Source organism: Sycon ciliatum, chromosome 10, assembly GCF_964019385.1.
Source record: "Sycon ciliatum chromosome 10, ocSycCili1.1, whole genome shotgun sequence".
Classification (NCBI taxonomy): Eukaryota; Metazoa; Porifera; class Calcarea; order Leucosolenida; family Sycettidae; genus Sycon; species Sycon ciliatum.
In genome coordinates this window covers 22,980,795-23,002,903 of record NC_088652.1, presented here as the reverse complement: position 1 = coordinate 23,002,903, position 22,109 = coordinate 22,980,795, and the positions used below count along the sequence as shown (strand labels likewise).

General features: G+C 47.3%; 1 protein-coding gene across 1 annotated transcript in view; it reads left to right on the top strand.

Annotated features, from left to right (window-relative positions):
- LOC135825729 (unconventional myosin-Ie-like) overlaps positions 1-21,767 on the top strand; it is a 34,827-nt gene extending 13,060 nt beyond the window's left edge. Inside the window, exons 13-30 of the mRNA XM_065338348.1 lie at positions 112-279; positions 1,604-1,687; positions 2,697-2,783; positions 3,307-3,476; positions 3,941-4,022; positions 5,109-5,215; positions 6,234-6,332; positions 7,156-7,300; positions 7,814-7,928; positions 8,421-8,531; positions 14,389-14,447; positions 15,018-15,077; positions 15,897-15,992; positions 16,523-16,659; positions 17,759-17,907; positions 18,853-19,186; positions 19,802-19,968; positions 20,637-21,767. Coding sequence (XP_065194420.1) covers positions 112-279; positions 1,604-1,687; positions 2,697-2,783; positions 3,307-3,476; positions 3,941-4,022; positions 5,109-5,215; positions 6,234-6,332; positions 7,156-7,300; positions 7,814-7,928; positions 8,421-8,531; positions 14,389-14,447; positions 15,018-15,077; positions 15,897-15,992; positions 16,523-16,659; positions 17,759-17,907; positions 18,853-19,186; positions 19,802-19,968; positions 20,637-20,716 — 2,250 coding nt within the window. The 3' untranslated portion in view covers positions 20,717-21,767. The remainder of the gene's footprint in view (positions 1-111; positions 280-1,603; positions 1,688-2,696; positions 2,784-3,306; positions 3,477-3,940; positions 4,023-5,108; positions 5,216-6,233; positions 6,333-7,155; positions 7,301-7,813; positions 7,929-8,420; positions 8,532-14,388; positions 14,448-15,017; positions 15,078-15,896; positions 15,993-16,522; positions 16,660-17,758; positions 17,908-18,852; positions 19,187-19,801; positions 19,969-20,636) is intronic.
- Positions 21,768-22,109: the final 342 nt, after the last annotated feature.

Genomic DNA, 22,109 nt, shown 5'->3' with positions numbered 1-22,109 from the left:
TCAGTGGCCATGTTGGTTCCACTGTCCACATCACATGATCACTTCATGCACAAATTTAGTCACATGACCAGGATGTGAAACCCGTCCATTGCTGTGCTTGTATTTCTTCAGTCTGTGAACCAGGCCATGGAGACACGTCGGTTTGACTTGACAATCGGCGTGCTCGATATCTACGGCTTTGAGATCTTCAAGAAGAACGGTTTCGAGCAGTTCTGCATCAACTTTGTGAATGAGAAGCTACAGCAGATCTTCATCGAACTGACTCTCAAGGCTGAGCAGGTGCGTGCTACATAATAGCGTGTTTGCCTTCAGGTGTAATTCACTGTGGGCTGCGCCATATACAAGCCTTTACAATGATACCAAACTGTCAAAGTTTTCAGGAGGGTTTGTAGGGGGGGGGGGGGGGGGGATAAAGGCAGAACATTCGAGGATCCGTCACTGTGTCTTGTAAATGAATAAAATATGGAGCAACAGGCCCAAGAGCGGTTTGAACCGTCGGTCTTCGGTTTACAAGACCGACACCTTACCACTTGGTCTTTGAGCTAGTTGATTGTGTGTTCCCATGCCACAACTGTCTCTATGACACGGAGTATGGGTGAGAACCGAGAAGAATCCAGTAGCGTACTGTTGGAGAATAAACAGTGTATTACTTAGAGGGTTAAATCAAGTACTCAGCTACATGGCGGGAGGGAGAGGAGGGGTTCAACTAAGCTTTGCATTGTACCGGAACATCATTATCTTACAGTATGACCAGTGTCGAAGGTTGAAGAATCTTACGCTGCTGCTGCTGCCAACGCAGTACAGTCAGACATTGCTTAACCACACACATCCGTCGTTTTCCACCAAAACATATCCGGATAGGCGAGGGAACCGGATAACCGAACACCGGTTATGTTGGATGCACCACCTATGCTGTAAATCTATAACCAGTTATTTTCGTCCGGATGGCGAGGGATCCGGATAAAAGAGGGCCGGATAAGCGAGGTCTGACTGTACTTCAAGCTGATAATAAGGAAATGTCATTGTGTGATGGGTACTGTACAACATTGTATTGTCGGTGTAATACTGATATCGGAACTTTCGGTAAAGAAACCAGGCTCCTAAACTTAGATAACACGTAAAAGGCGCTAGGCTACACACTGTATGTAGAGAGAATGCTAGTCACCTGATTCTACATTACACCTGAGGCAGGCCCGGAGCCAGCTCCTGAGGGGTGGTACGGCCCCAGGTCGACTGCATGCAGGGCCGATCGTTTTCCCTGGCCCAATTTTTGTGTCATGGAACGATGCATCTCTAGCTCTATGCTGCATCACACCTGTGTGTTCCAGCTGTACACACCGCTAGCAACAGATTCAAGTCCACTGTATACAGTTAACATAGAAGTTCTCACTGGACATGAAGAATAGTAAATCTGTGTGAAGCTGGAATTGGTAAAAAGCCGCACCAGCCATACCAGTGGCGCCGGCTCTGACCTGAAACCTGGCAGGTCCCCTACAGTGACGTTTTTATACCTCTAAAATTACTTGTTATGCAGTATGCTCGAGTACACTCTTCATATTATATTTTATGTGTTATAATATTCTTGTGTTGGTGTGTACTTTAGGAAGAGTATGTTGCAGAAGGTATCAAGTGGACGCCCATTGAGTACTTCAACAACAAGGTTGTGTGTGACTTGATCGAATCCAAGGTTAGAAGCTTTGATTGGTAATTCGCTGCAGTAACTGACACTGCTCATACCTGTGGGCATTGGCATGGACAATAATTTCGTCCAACTCCAAAGAAAGAGAGTTCGTCCGGTTGTACATTTCGTCCATGGATCACAAGAGTGTATTGACAAGCTGGACAAATCGATATTAGTCCAGTATTTAATTTAGTCCGAAAGCTCCTTGGACGAAAAAGATGAAATTAAATTCCAGACGAATATTTCTTGAGTTTGTGTGACAGTGTGCATGGTGTGTGTGTGTGGGGGGGGGGGGGGGGGGGTTGAGTGTAGGGAGGGCCCGAATAATTATGCTTGCGCATATGTTCGCATATTTTGGTCCTTTTGACACAAGGTCGCATAAAGTAGCAAATCTAGCATATTGCACCAAATGTAGCATATTTTGCTACAAGGAGCAAAGAATTCGCATAATTATAGGGCAGATTGCGGAAATGGACAAGGAAACTTACCACGGCACGCTCGGTCAGGGAACACTTCCAAACTTAGCCCGGAAGGAAAAATGCTCATCCGAACACGGGACGAAAATTTGACCCGAGAAGAGAGTGTCCGCGACTCAAGGTGCATAAAGTAGCAAATCTAGCATATTGTACCAAATGTAGCCTATTTGCTACAAGGAGCAAAGAATTCGCATAATTATCACTGATATCAGTTCATATTTCGAGCGTATTTTGAAGGAAGTGGCCAATATGCAAAAATCATAATATGCCAAAAATTTGAGCATATTTTGGCCCTCCCTAGTTGAGGGTGCATCTGTGTGTGTGTGTGTGTGTATGTGTGTGTGTGTGTGTGTGTGTGTGTGTGTGTGTGTGTGTGTGTGTGTGCGTGTGTGTGTGCGTGCGCGCACGTGTGTGTGTGTGTGTGTGTGTGTGTGTGTGTGTATGTGTGTATGTTGGGGTGATTTGTTAGTCTGTATGTATGTATCCATGCCGTCCATATATGCATGTTTCTTGTTATGTTTCGTTGTTGGCCATCCCAGAAACCACCCGGCATCATGTCGGTGATGGATGACGTGTGTGCTACCATGCATGCGCAGACTGACGGAGCTGACTCCAAACTCCTAGAGGTGAGAACTAATGGTAGTAGCGAATTGACTTTCCCAGCTGACATGTCACGGGGGGATTTCCAGATCAAATTTTGCACCGAGGACGTTTATCTAGCTACTTTTCAGGGAATTATCACTGTCTAGTCCTCTATTCTTACTCCTGCCCTCAACCTTAGCCATAACCATGACCATAGCCCATAGAGCTACCCGTTGTGTAAAGCATTGTTGTCATAGCGACGAAACACTGATTGCCTGTATAATTGTGTATATGTATGTCCCTTTGTGCGTGTGTGCGTACGTGTGTGCATGTACGCTTGGGCATGTGCATGTGCGGACGTGCTTGCATACGTTCAAGTGTGTGTGTGTGTGTGTGTGTGTGTGTGTGTGTGTGTGTGTGTGTGTGTGTGTGTGTGTGTGTGTGTGTGTGTGTGTGTGTGTGTGGCTGTGTGTGTGTGTGGCTGTGTGTGTGTGTGGCTGTGTGTGTGTACATGTCTGTCTGTTTGTTCACATGTGCGTCTTCTCCAATAATATTCCCCCTGGCTAGAAACTGAACATGGCTGCGCTACCAGGCAGTGAGCACTTCAGCGTTTTCAGCGCTGGCTTTGTCATCCAGCACTATGCCGGCAAGGTCACGTATGACGTGGGGGAGTTCTGTGAGCGCAATCGCGATGTGCTCTTCACAGATCTGATTGAACTCATGCAGTCGAGCAAAGTGTAAGTGGGTAATGACGTGACTCGAAAAATCAATAGTTTTTAGAAGTGCAATCAACTGAACGAGCTGAACGGACATTTCATGAAGGCTTTATTGTATTCAAAACAAGTGGATATGAAGGCGGTGGAGAACAAGGAAGGAGAAACAGGACATCACTGAGACAGACAGACACCATTGTTCAGACACCTTCTCAAAAGTGAAAAGAAATACGCTTGTTCTGTTGGTTGCACGTCTAAAAACAATTGTTGCCTCGCCGCGTATTTAGAAAATTCAATGGTTGCATTACATCGAAAACCCATTCTAGGCCAACTATGAGTACGACTTTACGAAGTTCATGACCTTTTTATGCTGAGCTGGTATGACAGTTTGCACGGTCGTAGTGGACGTGCTCCGCAAAGCCTATTGGCGGGGAAATTGATGCATACGTGCCATTTGGTCTCCCCTCGCCGTGTGTGTTGATGTTCAGATCGTTCATCACCGCTCTGTTCCCGGAGAACACACGCGCTGAGTCCAAGGGTCGACCATCAACGTTCGGCACTAAGATTAGAGTAAGTCAGCGGTATGCTCCGTCCGTTTAGCACACCGCAGAACTACGTACAGTAGCGTGGTCAGCGGCTGGGGGCTGGGTGGTTGGACGGGTGGTGCGCTGCGTGGGTGGGCGAGTGGGCGGGTGGGTCAGTGGCTGGTGGGGGTGTGGTTGGGTGTCTGTGTGTGTGTGGGGGGGGGGGGGGGGGGGTGTTTCCTGGCAACTTGACTTCACACGTGATTGATTGACATGCAGAGCACATACGAAGTCGGATAAATGTACCGTTCATACAACGTATCTAGTCTTAGCTGTAGAGTAAGCCCTGCGGAACCGCTCCAGTTGATCAAGTTGGCCAGATGACTGCTGAGATCTCGGCTCGCTTGGCGAAAGCTTCTTGAGCATTTGGCACATTGCGCTCATCTGTCTTTTCCAATCGTGATCTCTCCGCCAAGACGAAGGTGCACGTATATTCGGCCGTTGTCTTGTCGACGCTGCTGTATGGGTTGTGAGACCTGGGCAATTAAGGCCGTGGATGTTCGTCGGCTTGCAGCCTTTCATCACCGCTGTGTTCGTTTCCTGCTGGATATTCGCAGAGTAACACAATGGCAGGAGCACATCTCCAACACCACTCTCCTTGAACGAGCCAAGGTACAGCCGATCGAGGAGACACTGAAAACGACTCCACTGGTTAGGCCATGTTCCTTGAATGGATGACTCCCGTATGCCAAAGTGTATCCTCTTCGGCGAACTGGACAAGACCCGGCCACGTCATGGGCCCCGGAAGCGGTGGCGGGACAATGTTGTGTCCGACATGAAGGACCGCCAGATAGCGGACTGGTACGACCTCGCCCAGGATCGCAGAGAATGGAGATCAGCATGCAGCACCATCCCTCCGACCGAGCCCGTCACCTTAGTCTTCGTTTGCACTTGTGGAAAGCGCTATCGCCGTCGCCAGGACTTGACTCGCCACGTCCGATTCTGCTCGTGACTTGAACACTGTTGGTCCCTTCGGGACCTGCTATCATCTCCGGATGGGCATATTGTATTGTATTGTATTGTGCGTGTGCACATGCGTATGTGTGTGTACATGTGTGCGTGTGTGTTATAGACTCAAGCCAACAAGCTAGTGGATAGGCTGATGCTGTGTCAGCCAAGCTACGTGCGTTGCCTCAAGCCCAACGAAACCAAGAGAGCACATGATTGGGACGAGAGCAGGTAGGAGACTACAGTCCTATCAGTCACCAAAGAACTAGGGGGGGGGGGGGGGGGGGGCAGCTTAGACCGTTCTTCTTTTCATGTATTACAGTCTATGCACAGTTGAGTCACCGTGTATACATTGGTATGCTGTGCTTGGTGTAATTCTAGCCTGGTCGTTCTTCGGCGCCCGGCAGTACTGTAAGGTGGTAGATGAGAAGACACCCTTGCAATTAGCAAGAAGTCTATTGGTCCCCAGAGACGTACACGATACGTCGAGGAGATCTTACTGATGTTTGAAATTTTGAAGATGAAGTGAGAGAAATGTGAATTGCAGTGTGACATGAGAGTAGGCAGCTACTTTTACCAATCCATACGATGTACTTCTAAATTGCGCAGAGCTGTTCACAAACAGTATAATATACTAGTCCTTAAATTTTCTACAAAGGAAGTGATCATTCCAGCCCAATAAGGCTTGAAAGTGATGACGTCAAAAACGGCCAGGGAGTAGTAAGTTGACATCAGATTTCTATTTTGGATCCACTAAGGTGTGACTTTGCTATTGCCTCAGTATGTGGGTGCATAGCAACCCACTCATGTCGTATGCAGGGGTGACTTTTACTTCGCCACCAGTTATAACCCCGCCCCCAGTAGCCAAATCAGTCAGTTTCACTGGCTACATCACCTTGCGGTGAGTAAGACGGCTTATAATGTGCTTGTATCCATACAAAAACTGGATCCAGGTGGATCCAGTTTTTGAATTTTTGAAATTGTCGCTATGCTGTGACGTAGCACTTTCGAGCCCTATTCGGATTTGACGATTCAATTACATTCAGTTTCGAATTCAGGACTTGATCTTTGCAGTTTGCATACCAGTGTTATGTGAAGTTCATGCACTTTGGGTGCTACGCATTATGATTGCGTACACGTTCATTGTATTTATGCATATGTGTATGTGTGTATGTGTGTGTATGTGTGTTTGCTTGTGTGCGTGTGTGTGTGCGCGTACGTGTGTGCGTGCTTGTGCATGCCTGTGCAGATGTAAGCATCAAGTGGAGTATCTCGGCCTGAAGGAGAATATCCGTGTTAGACGTGCAGGCTTTGCGTACCGACGGCCGTTCGAGAAGTTCCTTCAACGGTACGTTGCATTGTGTATTGATCAACGCCTGAGTCTCTTCCGGGGGCAAATCAGGCACGTACCTCAGCTACTAGTCCAACCACCGCCCCAGTGTCTGCTCCAGAGCCGGGTGAGCCGGGTAATCGACCCGGTTGGGCGGCGCTTGGACCCGATTGAAAATACAGTACCGGGTCACCTGTGACCCGGTTGGTACTTTACTCGTTCGAACTTTGAAAGGACCGACTACATGGCTTGTATGTGTGACAGATCATGCAGAGGCGCGCGTCGAACACATGTGCACCCGGCTCCGACCCGGTTGAAATGGTTACGCCAGGTACACGTGTACCCGGCTGTCCTACAATCCTAGAGCAGACACTGCGCCCTAGCTTATGTTACAAAGCTACAAAAATCCTTGCGCCACTCGTATAGCATTGCTTGTGTTTGTTGAGCCTCGGCACAACGCCGACAGAAGAGGAACTATGATGTCAGCGCTCCGCCCAAGCAGTGTGCCATATGAGATCTAGTATTTTTTGCACTATCTTGTCCTACTAGTCTGCTCTTCTCCCAGGGTTCAGCCTCTGCGGACAGGACGCCATGAAGTTGTCAGTGTCCTATTTCTTTTGTGGAGGAATTTCATTTTTTGATCTGAGTTGTGAGTTGGTTGAAAGAATATTTTTCTCAGAAAAGAGTACTTTTGGGGCTATAGTGATTACAGATTCCCAGCCACGGAAGGCTCCGTTTTTCCTACTTCTTTCTGCTCCGCTTTTTGCACTGGCCATCGTTGCATGCGTATCATTCACTATGTTGTTTCCTATATACACCATGATATCTGCCACTCATACAGGTATGCAATCCTGACGCCAGAGACGTATCCTGCATGGCGAGGTAGTGTGTTGGATGGCTGCAAGCACATTCTCAACTCTGTGCACATGGACGCTGACCAGTGGCAGAGAGGAAAGACCAAGATCTTCATCAAGAACCCGGAGTCGGTGAGTGCAGTGGTCTAGGATGTCTGGAAAGAACTGTTGTATCTCCGGGGAGAATAGTGTGCCACTCGGCCTTGGCTGTGGAGGTGTGGATGGGATGCAGGGGGGGGGGGGGGGGGGGTTGGAGGGGGGGGGGGGTTGGAAGGGGGTTGGAGGGGGTTGGAGGGGGTTGGAGGGGGGGGGGGGGGGGTTGTAGGGGTGTTCGTTAGGAGTACTGTAACGTTATCTGTTGTGTACGAATAGACTCGGACTTTAGTTGTTTGCATGTGTTGTCTGTGTGGGGGGGGGGGGGGGGGAGGGGGGGGCTGAGGAGTACTGACAGTCCTTGATAGGTGTGTGTATACACATGACCTCATGTCTTGCTTGTGTGTGTGTGTGTGTGTGTGTGTGTGCGTGCATGTGTGCGTGTGTGTGTGTCTGTGTGCATGCGTGTGTGCTTGAGTTTGTGTTAGCGAGTGTGGGTGAAGCGTGGTGTTGACCTTGTTCATTTTCTCGTGCTCTCTGTTTGCTGTGTAGCTATTCTTGCTAGAAGAGACTAGAGATCGCAAGTTTGACGGCTACGCACGGTGCATTCAGAAAGTATGGCGAGCCCACAAAGCGCGGAAAGACGCGCTTCTACGGCGAAAGGAAGGTACGCCCTGTCTGAGTAGATGTATGAAACAATACAGGGGTGCTGTATTTCCCCGATTGTAAGGCGCACTCGATTATAAGTCGCACCCCCACTTTGAGGTTTGAACCACATTGTTTCAATACATGCATATAAGTAGGATGTCACTCTTGATTGTAAGTCGCATCCCCTTCTTTACCCTTGAAGTTTAGTGTAAAAATGTGTGACTTATATTCGGGGAAATACGCTAAAAACTCTGAAACGAGAATCTCAATATGACCATGTGGCAGTGTATACCACCTAGCTTAGCTAGCTTCAATGCTTTACAGTGTTGAACCTGGCAACTGCAAGCGCTATGCAGACTGTGTGAAGTGTCGAGCACCTCCTCCTGCCTGTGCATTTGTACTCAATGTCTGATTCATAGTATGTGCTGTGTGTGTGTGTGTGTGTCCTTTCTCTGCCTGTGCTTTTATGTGCACATGTATTTATGCAATGCTTTCTTCCTTCTGTTGTCAGCATCCGACATCCTGTACCAGAAGAAGGAGAGGAGAAGAAACAGCATCAACCGCAACTTTGTTGGTGACTACATCGGCATGGAGGACAAGCCACATCTACGGCAGCACTTAGGTATGCCAGTATTGCCCAGTAACTACTGCCTATATGGAAAGAAATATAGTGAGCGCATTCATACCACGATGCCAATGTGTTCCATTGGTGTCGTGGTGAATGCGCTCGCTATACTTCTTTCCATATCAGATTTCCTGTCGCCACGCTGCCTTTTTAACTACTGCGTAGCTGCCAGTGTGGAAGCAATAATACTTATATGCTGTTACATTTGCGCTCACTGAAATCTGACCCACAGTGCAAAACTTGCTCGCTGGACCAGTTCCGAATGCATCTTTGTACTGGTATTATGTGTATGTTCAACCGCATTCGCACCACTTCCAGGCCGTCAAGGGCCGTGCAAGTTCATTGCACCACCTATGCACTTTGGGTCGGATTTCACCAAGTACAACTGTAGTAGCAATATCAGACGAAATTGTTAACTGTAACTAGTAGTGCTGAAACGATTACTTTTTTTCTTTAGTGGCTTAGCTGATACCATAACGATCGGCTTATCGGCTAAGCGATTATTATTGTAACTACATCAGTATAATGTTCATTCTGTAAATTTAAAAAAAATTACGTCCAACATCACCAACGACGGAAAGCGGGTGCATAAATCCGATGATCCCGCAACAAGTCCGTCAGCTGTTCGGACTGACCAGACGAATACAGACAAGACAGAGGCGACACACTGGTTGCAACCCAAGAGATGATGGTGCCCGTCGCCTGTGACTTCGCTGACTCCGGCGATGAAATCAGAGAAGCCGGCCAGGGGTGCAGATCGGTGGATTTCGACAGATGAGCTGACTTGAGGCGCGCCAACAAGTAACTAGTTGCTTTTCCTGTCTATGCTCAAAATATGCCTTGACGCCAGGCCTAGCTCGTCGTCGAGCAAACTGGTTCGGGAACCGTCGACAGATCGGAAAAACGAAACTGAAGACCACTTTACTGTCTTTAGGTCAAGACTACTCGCACGTGGAGGGAACTCCAGCCCCTGCAGCTAGTGTAGATTCATACTGAGCCTGCCCGTCCTGCATGCTGTATGTAAGAAAAGTAGTCAGCTCAAAAGACGGCGACGGTGATTGCGTCGATGTTTCTCCGATCACGCTTGTACTTTTACACGTACATCGATGTTGCAAGTGTACAGGCATGTACATATTCGTGTCGTACTCGCAACACTGTTGGTGCATGCCCGCTTTGTGCAACCCCCCCCCCCCCCCCCCCAAAAGGGGGGAAATCCTGTACCGAGCGTAAGTACCATTCTACTCGTTTAGCCGATAAAATCGAAATAACCGCTCGATCTATTTCTTATCGAGTAAGTAACGAGTAATCGATATAATCGTTTCAGCACTAGTAACTAGTGTAAAAATGGACTCGGGTGGAGAACAAAGGATAAATGTATCGGAAAGAAAAAGGAAACCTTACAACCCACCATCTTCAATCCAAGTGGTCTCTTCGCTGCAAATTACAATAACTATCTCAATCAAATGTTCGGCCAGGAGCCATCATCAGGATGTAAGGTTTTTCATTCAATGAAGTGGCTGCAGTGGAGCTTACGCACATTAAGAAAAGAAAAAGGATCAAGGAACTACTAGTTTCGCTATAATGGTAGTCAATGTCGTGCAATGTTATTGCATGAGCTGATTGTTTAGTAACTGGTGGTGTTAGTGAACATTATAGCGTAGCTTGTAGTTCCTTGGTCCTTTTTCTTTTATATGAAATTAGTGTAGTGAATGATTCACTAATCGATTCAGTATCGATAATTCTCCATACTGGTCGAATTATAGGTGAATGCAAGCAATAAAAATGGTATTTATACGTGCTCGAAGTAAAATGTCATGCACCTGCCATAGTGCTCGTGCAGAGCCTCGTATGTCGTTGCCATGAGTAGCTTGGGTAGTTTAAGCTCTTAGGAAAAGTAAAATATAATACGACTTGAAGTGCCAAGAAAGAATGTGACATCCAGCTTCTCCTAGCAGCAAGGAAATTAGTTCTAGTCAGTTTAGCTCTCGGTCATGGACAACTTCTTGTCGGATCCTAATATTTGTTTCACTAACACGAAGCCAGTACACTCATACCTCGGTTATCCTGACCACAAAGTTTCGAGCGCTTCAGTCTACCGCACACCCTTTGGGTGAGTTTCAGTGGAAATATTATAGTCACTTTTTCGTGGAAATAATGACGTCACATGCCGCTTCTATGGTCTTTCCTCATCAAAATGTATGGGATTCGGAGTTTACAGACATTTTGAAGTTGCGGCCAGTGCTCGGTCCCGGACCGCCCGGATAAACGAGGTATGCGTGTACTAGTGTGATGTGGAACAACTACGTCAAACTATGTTACCAAGAGGTTCATCCCGTACAGAATAGTGAAGCAATACTTACTTGAGGTGTTATTGGGCGGTCCAGTCCTCGGCCTGCTCATGCTCTTGGGAGTCGTCGTCATCCAACACATCATTCCTTGTTGGCAGTGCTGCAGCCATCCATGCCAGCTGGCAAGCTGCTACAGCAATGAGAGCCTGTACATTTTGTCTGAACTCTTCGATAGGGAGTACCTTGCCAGCTCTGGAGAACGCCAGTATACTTTTTCGGATTTCTTCAATAGGCAGTGAAGCGGGCCACAGTCTCTCGGAGGCAAAACACACACGGGTCTCAGTGATCACACTGTTGTTCATTATTACTGAACTGCAATAAAGACTGGAATGAAGATTGAACTCTCACTGAAGTGAACTGAATTGTGACAGTAGCTTTATAGGGTGAGACTCCGTACGTTACTACTATGGCCAGGGGATACGCTACATTTGGAAATGGATCAGTACGTGCAGCGTACGTTAACGACTATGTCCAGGAGATACGCTACATTGGGAAATGGATCAGGACGCGCAGTCGAATACATGAAAGGAATGCACGGCAGGCTGAGTGAAGTAAAGTGGCGGACTGCACTTGGGCAGTAGTCCATGCCAGCAAAGTGCAGTGGTGGTAACAAGCATGCCAATTACATAGACAGTGATTGTACCTGTGTGAGTCACCAGTGTAAAACGCTACACCTTCCCTCTTTAATACAATCACGTCCTCGTGATTCGAATACTTGTAGCAGAGCACGAACATTATAGTAGATAACTACTGGTAGAGCGTCTACCGGAACATGGCAAATAATATCGGAAATGATGACGTTTGGCTTGCATCACGTCTGGTTAGTTGTCCGGCAGCTTGCACGAACACTTCCCGGGCGCAGGAGCAGCGGCGGATGGTGCATCAGGTTGGGCCATGCTGGTCAAACGTAACGAGAAAACAATTTTACCGCAGCCACCAATTTTGTAGCGGGCCACAGTCTCTCGGAGGCAAATTACACACGGGTCTCAATGAGCACACTGCCGAGCAAAGTGCAGTGAAGCATGCCAATAACATAGAAAGAGATTGTAGCTGTGTGAGTCACCAGGGTGCCAACGCTACAGCAGTACCTTGCCAGCTCTGGAGGGCGCCTGTACATTTTGTTGGGTCTCTTCAATAGTCAGTACCTTGCCAGTTTTGGAGAATGCGAGCCGAAAGGCGTGTTCCTTCGAGCACTCCATCATCACTTGCTTGCGACACCCAAGTTGACTTTTGAGGGCTTTACGTCGGGCAACTGCATCTGAGGCTCTTGCAAGTTCTGTTGCGTGTTGTAATCAGTCATCCACTGGCCTCCTCCGTAGTTTGTGAGCGCCACTGCTAAGGATTGAGCACATTGTGCCCAGCACTCCTTCTGCTTTGGCTTCTTAACTTGCTGATGGTGCATGACGTGTTGACGGTGTTGGTGCATGGCCAGTTTCCGTTGCTTGGCCAGCTGGCGCTGATGCTGAAGAGGCACACAAGCTGCTTTCAACATGTGAGCCATCAATCTCTTCGTGGGTCTTCTTTGCTGGCCAACTCATGGTCCCATTGTTCGTGAGAATAATCCTGCTTTCTGAGGAGTATGGCATTTGGCTTCTGGCGTAGAAACTAATCTAGCTTGCCGAAGCTGTTCACTGAGATGATAGTGGATGATATTGGATGCTGTCCGTGTTTACATTGGTGACATGTCCACCAGGTAGATATGGCAGCCACACTCAGGCCATGTACGAATGAAACGTTGCAGCTAACACCTGAAGCAGCTACTGAGTGGACAGGGTAGGCATAAAGTGCTTGCTGTCGGAGCGATCGTCGAACAAGATGCCGGGCGACGCTGGCCGTTGGGCTGTACGGCAACGTTATCAAACCAGGCCCATGTGTGGTCTCGGCTGGCGTGACCAGTGTGTTGAACACACCAGTTGTTGAGTACATCACTGCTGACTTGTAGGGATTGGGGTGGGGAGTTGGCATGGGGGATGGGATGTGGCTGGGGGAGGGATTAGGAGTGGAGGTGGCGAAACTAACTTTAATAGTGATTTAAAAAATGCCTATAATGGTAAGGCCCGAGACGTTACGTTTTGTAGAATGACACAAGATACTTAGCTATTCCATGTGTATTCCACGTACCGGTATGGTCTTCTCTAATGAATCCAAATCTTTGGTGATCCATCCGAGTGCAACGAGTACTAGTCATCCGCAATAAGTTCTCTCGGGTATGGTGAAGAGTAGATGCTCAGTATAGGATTTTCATCCCAACATGCATTAGTTCAGGAAGAAGAAAGGATCTTTAAGTTACGAGTTATGGCTAACAGTCCACCAAGGTAACGGGATGCACTATCTGACTTCTTAATATCTCGTTACCTTGGCAGACTGTTAGTCATAACTCGCAACTCATTGGTCCTTTCTTCTTCCTTAGGGGCCGTCCGTAAATATCGATACTGTTTTCAAGACAATATTTGTTCATGTCTCCCCGGACCCCTCCCTTCCCCCTCGAAACAAACATACACACGTTTATGCACGGTATCGTTATATTCTAATGAAGTACAATCTCCTCGCGAAATGTGACCAACAGGAACTCCAAATTCACAATACACCTAGGTTTACATTGCCACAGTCTCTCATCCTTGCCATGGCTGTATTCTTGGGGTTGACTTTCACTTTGTGTAGGTCATCAACTGCATGTTTGCACAGTGCCCGCCCAAATTTAGAGATCGATATTTTTTCAAAAGGACGAGACGAACAGGAACCACCCCCCCCCCCCCCCCCTCCCCCAAACGAACGAATATTATCTCTAAAAAAATATCGATATTTGTGGACGACCCCTTAATTAACCCTTTAAGAGCCGCCCCATACTTGAATACGTCGTAAACGACGCATTCAAATGCAAAACTTCAAAAGATCGTAACTCAGTCCAATCTCGCTCAAATCCATCGATCGAAATATCCACGGTGAAGAGAAAACTCTCACCTGTCGGGAGAAACAATCCGCGAAGCGCTGCGAGCATCGATTCCTGAGATAAATCACTCGTAAGTTGAGCCGCGATCGCGGCAATTTCAAAAGCGCGCAGTGCAACTTTAGTATTGAGAATTTTGAGACTTTTCGTCACTCTGGTTTACTCGAATTTGCACGGGTTTCACTGTTGATATTGTCAAGAGTAAACAGCAAAAAAATTGGAACTCCACGATCGAGTAAAATGAAATATCTGGAGCGGGACGCAATTGGACGCATTTTGGCCATTTTTCGTACTGTCGCTGCGATCTAGCGCTGGATAGACGGTGTGCTGGCTATCATGATCGACCTCATTCTCTTCCTCTCGCGGAGACCGTTCCAGGAAGCCCTAGATTGTGAGGATTGAGTGAGTAGAACTGAAGCTATGATCCGAGGAACACGAAAAAATGCAGAATTTTGAAAAGTTCCTGTGGCTCTTAAAGGGTTAATACTATTGACTCAACATCTGAATCAACATGATTGTAATACCTTCATGTGTACACTTCTTTGCTATGTGTGAACAGCGAAGAGAGAACGTGTGGAGTTTGCAGCTACCTGCACAAAGTTTGACAGACGTTTTAAGGTATGCTAGTACTTTTCGCTTTAAACAACGTCTTTCTTTGTTGTTCCCTTGGAGGCGTGCGGAATGCACGCCATGCTTAGCACGGTGAACCATTCTCCTTGTTCAGTGATTGAGGTTCAGTTGTAATGTGAATCGAATGAGTGAATGTCAATGTAACCTTATGTACTCTTGCACCTGCACGTTAACAATCATGTTCTCGGCCTTGACCTACCGACCCCGGTGCGCAATCCAGGCCAAGGATGCTATATACGGATTGTGAATAAATAAGCTGATACCCGAAGGTGCCTGGATCAGGCACCTCGTGAGTGAACATGTATCATTTCCAAGTTGCTGCCACCCATGTTGTTTATGTTGATGCTATGACTCTCCAGTGACTAAACACAATCCATGTCCACTTTTCAAGATAGGAACAACACACACAGCAGTTTCAAGTGAGAGCGTCCTAGAATCGGCTCCATCTAAACGACCGCATACTGCAGTATGCATGCATAATGATAAATCCATCTTCACAGTTTCAACACGTGACTGTTTTGACTCTCTTGTTCTGTATGCTGTGTGTACTCGGCACAGCCGGCAAGTCGCTACATCATACTGACAACGAAGTACATCTACCTGATCGGTGCTGAGAAGGTCAGTGATGTGTTCCTTGATCCCGAGACCATTGGTCGGGCGGAGCGCACTTCGCCTCACCGGCACAGCTTTATAGCACCTACACGCCCTTTATAGTCCCCTATGTCCTCTTGCTGTTGTTGTTGTTTTTGTTCTCTTCCATGCTATGTAGGCATGTGCACTTTCGTAAAATATAAAAATACAAAAGTAAAAAGATCAGGACTTGATGGTCATGATCATAGGTTGATACTATTAAGTGTGGTCCGCTTACACATGATTCCGCCAAATGTTTGGAATCACAGGCAGGTATAGGGCTCTCTGGGACCGTTTATGCATGATATGCATGACTCTGCTTTGTAGGCTGGTCTCGGGGTAGTGGGTAGATTGCATTTTCAGGGTACCCAAACACTCGAATTGCGTCTCTTTCCAATCCTGTCATCTCTCTTTCTGCCTCTTCTACTCATGGTATTTGTCTCTAACTCTGCGTGAATATCTCTGTTTTCCTGTCTCTCTCTCCCCTCCCCCGATCTGTCTGTTTGTCTCTTCCCCCTTTCGGCCTCTCTGTCTCTCTATATGTCTCTCTCCTCTCCTCCCCTCTCTATCTTGTTCTTTCTCTACCCCTGTTAGTCTCTCTGTCTCTCTATGTCTCTCTGACTCTGTCTCTCTCCACCTCTGTCTCCCTCTCTCACGCTCTCGTTCTCTCTCCGTTTCTCTCTCTCTCCCTTCTCTTAATTTCTCTCCTTCTATGCCTTCCTTCCTGTTCAGGAAGCATTATTATCAATTTTGTTCCTTTGTTGAGCTGAACTGTAAGCATGTATCGTCTCTTTGCTTGTCGCTCAGATCGCTAAGGGTCCAGACAAGGGAAAGATCCAGGAAGTAGTGAAGCGGAAACTAGCCCTGGAGGAGGTCACTGCTATCTCGCTTAGCCAACTTCAGGTAAGTGACAAGTGGTAATGCACGTATCCTTTCACTTGCTTTTATACAGGAAGTCATGATGTTTGTGCAGAAGGTTGGTTGATCAGTGAGCACATTAGTGATCGACGTTATTGCTTCCCTGCCAGCGTATACCACGTGAGCACAATTTGACTAGATGAGTACCTTTCTCAGAATCAGAGAGAGGAGTGAGTAGCTTCTGCTTGAGTGTGCACAAGCTTGGATACGTGAGCATGACTAGATGATTTGAAGGAGGAATTTTGATCCGTCTTGGGCACTGTGTTTGCACGTGTTGGTAAATGTACTTGTACTTAAATAATGTTGCCATCTCTATTATCTCATCTTCATTTCCCTCTCTATGCTTTCTCTCCCTCTCTATACTTTCTGTCTCCCCTCTATACTTTCTCGCTCGCACTCTGTCCTTTCTCTCTCCCGCTCAACCTTTTCTCTCTCCCTTTCTGTCCTTTCTCTTCATCTCCATCCATTCTTTCTCTCCCTTTCTCCACTTGTGTAACCTTGCATGGGATGTTCAGGATGACTTCTTCATCATGCATGTAGCCGAGTATGACACGCTGATGGAGTGCATCTTCAAGACCGAGTTCCTGACAGTCTTCAGCAAGAAGTATGAAGCACTGCATGGAACCAAGCCGGCGTTGCGCTTCAGCAACAAGTAAGCTATGCTAACGACGAAGAAAAAGAAATTTCAATTCGGGGTTTCTGAATTTTTTTGAAAGAGCTAATTCTATGCTGATGTTGCTGTCTAAATACATTCTCCAAACTGAATTGACCACCAAGTTTGTCCGTGGCAGCTTCTTTTAAACTTGCTTCATAAATATTTTTGCAAAAATGGTTGACCTGTCGAATAGACCGTGAGTATCTTTCGAAAAACTAATTCGGTGAAAAGCCTATCTATCTGATGGAACAGCCGTTGGAGCGAACATTTTCCGAACCGAATGTTTTCGCTCCCTTCTCGGCGTGGGCTGTTGGCAGAGGACGGCAAAATGCTGAATATAATGATGTTCTTATAAAACGCAATATGTATAGTAAGCGGCGCACTCCGTACAAACACCATAAGCAAAATCTTTTTTTCATGTATAATTATTCCTTGAGCGTTTTCGTGGCTCCCTCTTCTGAAGGACTACTGGCAAATCAAAATTAAATCAAAACTCAATATAAATACGCGCAATGCGAGTAGTAACTGAAAGAAAATTATACCAATCAACGATATCAGGTGACAAAAAATGAGATAAATTCATAACCCCAGAATAATGATACTGACATCCAGATGTGATTAACCCAGAATAATGATACTGACATCCAGACGCGATGCACCCAGAATAATAATTTATACTGACATCCAGACGTGATGCACCCAGAATAATAATTTATACTGACATCCAGACGTGATGCACCCAGAATAATGATGTTTGGAAATATTTTCCTGTGTTCCCCTAGACTGGTGTGAACGGTGGAGATGCACGTACGGAATTAGATAATTGAAAAAAGCTCCCAAAGTGTTCTGCAATGCATTTAAGTCAGATGAAAATGTGGAAGGGTCTCTGCTGCTCAGTGGTTAGAGCATCGGTGGCCTGGTTTGAGTCCTGGAGGTGATAGTCAATTTTTTCTTCGGACTTTTCCCATTTGCATCTTTCGCTCAAACCAATACACAATTTTTCAGCCTTTGTGTGCATTTTGTCGTTGTGGCTACACATATTCCTACATCTCACTTTTTTCTTCGTGTGTGCGTGCGTGTGTGCGTGTCTCAAAAGCCTTACGATGACCATCAAGAAGGAAGGTTGGGGTGGTGGAGGCACGCGGGCGCTGACATTCCAGCGAGGACAAACTCAGTACGCCACCATCAAGGCGTCCTCCAAGTCTGCTGTGGTCAGCATCATTGGTGGACTGCCATCGGATACACGTAAGGCGTCTGGAAATTGTTATTCATTCACATGCTAGCTTGATGATTCAGATCATTGTATTGTTGCCGCAGATTATGGGTAATGGGTGGCACCAAGTGTACACAAGCTCCCTGGTGTGTGCAACGCTGGATATCCATTCATGGGGGTCTGCTGACAGCAATAAAACTCACAGTGCGTTGTGTAGTCAGTGTCCCGTTGTACTTTACCAGCCCGTTTTTAGTGACCAGTAGAGTAGTAAGAATAGCACTCTCTGACAGAAACCAACTCTGCGTTATGGGAGTCATCAGCATGGTCATGTCAGATATTCGGACTGCGTGCACGCTGGTCTTCGTTGTATGTAGTGCAAAACGTACTTGCAACACGTAATGTGAGTTTTCGCCGTCGGAGACCCCGTATTCAGAGGTGCACACTCTTGGTAGCTTATGTACTCTTGGTGGCAGGGTGCGCCCAGTACCAGCTAAATACAATTCCTGTTGTGTTTCCTCACTCCACCTTTACTTGTTGTGTGCACGTCTGTCTTGCCATCCTGTCCATCCGTGGGTTTTGCTTGTCTCGTTGCTCGATTCCGGTACACTCTTTGAAGTGTGTGTGTGTGTGCTGCATTTTTACGGCGTACCATCTCTTCCGTCCCACTGGCTTTTTTTTGTCTGAGCCAATATGAATGCAACTACAGTGCTGTCGCTTGCCGAAGACTGAACAGGCGAGGATTTCACCAGCACAGCATAGCAATGTATGCAATGTGACTCAACCCTGCACAGCCTGTATAGTGTATGAAAATAGGAACGGCCTAGGCTAGCAGGCTAACCCCCAGTTCTTCGGCACCCGACAGACAGTACTGTAATTAATGGTTATAATGTATCTGCATCGTCATTTGTCGTTAAAAAAATAATGTATGCATCGTCATTTTGTCGTTAAATATCTATCCATACGTATTCACGCTGCAGGTCCGACGAAAGACTCGCGAGAATTCACGCGCGGTGCGGGCGGCGCTGCTGCCGGTGGATACGGTGGTGGTGCCGCTAGAGGCGGCGCTCCGGCCGGCGGACGTGGAGGAGGCGGCGGCTACCGGCCTGCCAAGTCTGCAAAGCCCTCGCAGGCACAGGCCAGTCAGGGCGGAAGGCCGCGATCCAACTCGCGCTCCCAGCAGAAGGTCGGCAGCGTGGCCAGTTTCCGTCGGGAACGCGCTCCGTCGATGCACAAGAGCGGCGCACGCGGAAAGGAGAAGAGCCGCAACATGGAGCACGAAGACGAGAGCTACCTCTTCCAGGTTACGGAGGGGTGAGTCGACTACGCAACGTGTGCGTGTTTTGTGTGTGTGTGTGTGTGTGTTTGCGTGGTTGTGCGTGTGTATGTTTGTGTATACGTGTGTGCACGTGTACACGTTTACATGCGTACGTTTGTGTGTGCATATGCGTGTGTGCATGTGTGTACAGATGTCGGTGTGAGAAATGTGCGAAGGTTACAAGATTTTGAGTGATGTTGTTTCTTTACAATTTTCCTCCGATCTATGACCCGCCTTGCCATGCCATAGTGCTATGTTTAAGATCTGTATTGCTTAACCAGAGTCCATGAAGAAGAGGTTGGTGCGTCTCCGGCGATACTTGGGGAATTGTGTGTAGCACAAAAGTCCATGAAAGGAAAAAATAATATCGACGGGGTCGCGTACCGGGCAGGTCAAGAGCAAGGAGTCGTACAACTCCTGGATGTCGTACAACTCCTAGATGTTAAATTTTGCTCATCAGCAACAGTTTTGCGGATGATAAGAAACGTTTTCAATAGTTTCACTAACGACCAATCCCAAGCCCCATGCTTGAGTTCCCGTTGGACACATTGTGAACTGCCTCTGTTGCGTGTTTGCTATTGTTTCTCCTTGCTGTTTGCTCCCCGGTGCAGAGCGCATTCAAAGAAGCATCGCAAGGCGCCGCCAGCACCGGGCGGCAAGCCCAAACCTGCACCACCGCCGAAGAAGAACATGGTCAAGTCGGTGTACGAGTACGAAGCACAGGATGCCGAGGAGCTGTCGTTCGGCGAGGGAGTAATGATAGAGCTGATCAGTGAAGGTGAGAGAACGATTTACATGTTTTGCGAGCTCAGTGCTGTTTTTTGTATTTCTTATGACGCATGGAGGTCAAGTGGTTGGCATGACGGGCTTTGAAAGGGGTCTCTGATAGTAGTTAGTTATTCCTTTAGTTTGTTGTAAGCTGAGCAGGGTATCGAGCTTTGGCATGTGACATTTTCATAGAGCTGGTTGAACCTGGGTGGGGCTATTCTGTTTCAGTGTGTTATTCAATATTTATCCAATGTGCAAGGTTATCTTAAGCCTGATGATTGGTCAGGCACAAACAGTTGCTGGAATGTAAAGTGAACAATCGGCGTGGAAACTAAAACACTTGATTATAACTTTGAAGAGTATAACGGATGCAGGCATAGCACATACTGAAAAAAACACCATAACACCGGATCTAGTTTAAAGTACGATTTGTATTCCAGAATTGCAATCTTCGTCTTCCACTCATTGGTGGAGAATTCGGAACTGAGGCAAAATGCACCAACGTAATGTTGTTCGCAGTGAAGAGACCGCTATTGGAGTTGGAGACGTGAAGTGTGTTACAGGGACAAGTATATGCAGTTTGTTGAACTTGTGCAAGCCGTGTTTCCCCGTCCGCTCTGCGACACTTTCCTCAACTTTACGCTCCTGTCTTCTTGCGTTCCATTTCGTCGTCTGCAGATGGAAGTGGATGGTGGAAGGGAAAGCTGAAAGGCAAGATCGGCCTGTTCCCGTATAACTATGTGGAGAAGGTGGCATAAGCTGTTCAGCTCACAGCTCCCGCTCTGCTCTAGGTACTAGTGTGTGTGTGTGTGTGTGTGTGTGTGTGTGTGCGTGTGCGTGCGTATGTGTGTGTGTGTGTGTGTGTGTGTGTGCGTGCGTGCGTGCGTGCATGCGTGCGTATGTGTGTGTGTGTGTGTGTGTGTGTGTGTGTGTGTGTGTGTGTGCGCGTGTGTATGCGAGCATGTGTATGTGTGTGTGCTGCTGATTCATCCGTATGTGTCTGATAACAAGGCCTGTCTATCGCAGCACTCGCCTGCGTCAAATTCAGGTCAAACATGATACGGAATTTCCGCTTCCCACTGTTCGCATTGGCATCACGCTATGCAATAGGCACTTTCCCTCATCTTGTAATATACACTTCCGCTCTCACCTGTCCAGATAGCCAGACCCAATGCAGTTATCCTGCAGGTCCGGCACGACAGAGACACTCTACTTGTCTAGCGGTGTCCTATTTGTATCACTGCAGATCCTGAAATTTATCATGTTTTCAGTTTGCGAAACATGCCTTCAGAGTATTGGTGCAATTTCTATCTCTTTCCTAGTTCTGCATTGCCGCTACCAGCGTCGGTGTCGTATACGTGACGATGCGTTAATTGTTCGTGCGTGTGATTAGCTTCCTCCGTCAGCTGCCCACATGAGCTTGGTGGGTCTGTGCACTCGTTGTCATAAGAAGTGATTTAGCGGCCCGACCCAACGCTCACACTCCTGCCCTGACACAGTATTTATGCTTTTCCTTGCTTCATGGCCCAGGCCGCCGCATCTGCCCTTTTTTCCACCATTCGACGCATTCCCTTTTGGTTTGAGCCTATTAAAAATGACCCATCACCTAGCCCCTCAAGGATATGACAGCTGTTTCCTTATTTTCTACATTATGACTTGCATATTCTCTAGAGCGGTCGGATTGCCGCCTTCACAATTTGTTTTAGATTTTGGCTATTTTTCGACTTCGAGCAATTTAGAGATTTTCGCTTTTTGTATCGGACGAGGTCATGCTATGCTGCATGGCTTTCTTCTTCGTCCCTCCTTTCACTTTAGAAGTGTGTGCTGCGTTGTCTGGGTGTGAGGTGATGGATGTTTCCTCGTTAATAGTCTTATGGATGCCTGTTGGCAGTCGAAGACAGTCTGACGATCCTCAGTGAGGGTACTCAGTCGTGTGTGTGCGTGTGTGTGTGTGTGTGTGTGTGTGCATGTGTGTGTGTGTGTGTGTGTGTGTGTGTGTGTGTGTGTGTGTGTGTGTGTGTGTGTGTGTGTGCGTGTGTATCGTTGCTATAAAAAGAAAAATCTGGGGATGCACATCCAGCGCATTTGTAGATTTGCGTGCTTATCTTGCGCCGGGCGTATACATGGCACGTGGTATGTGTGTGTGTGTGT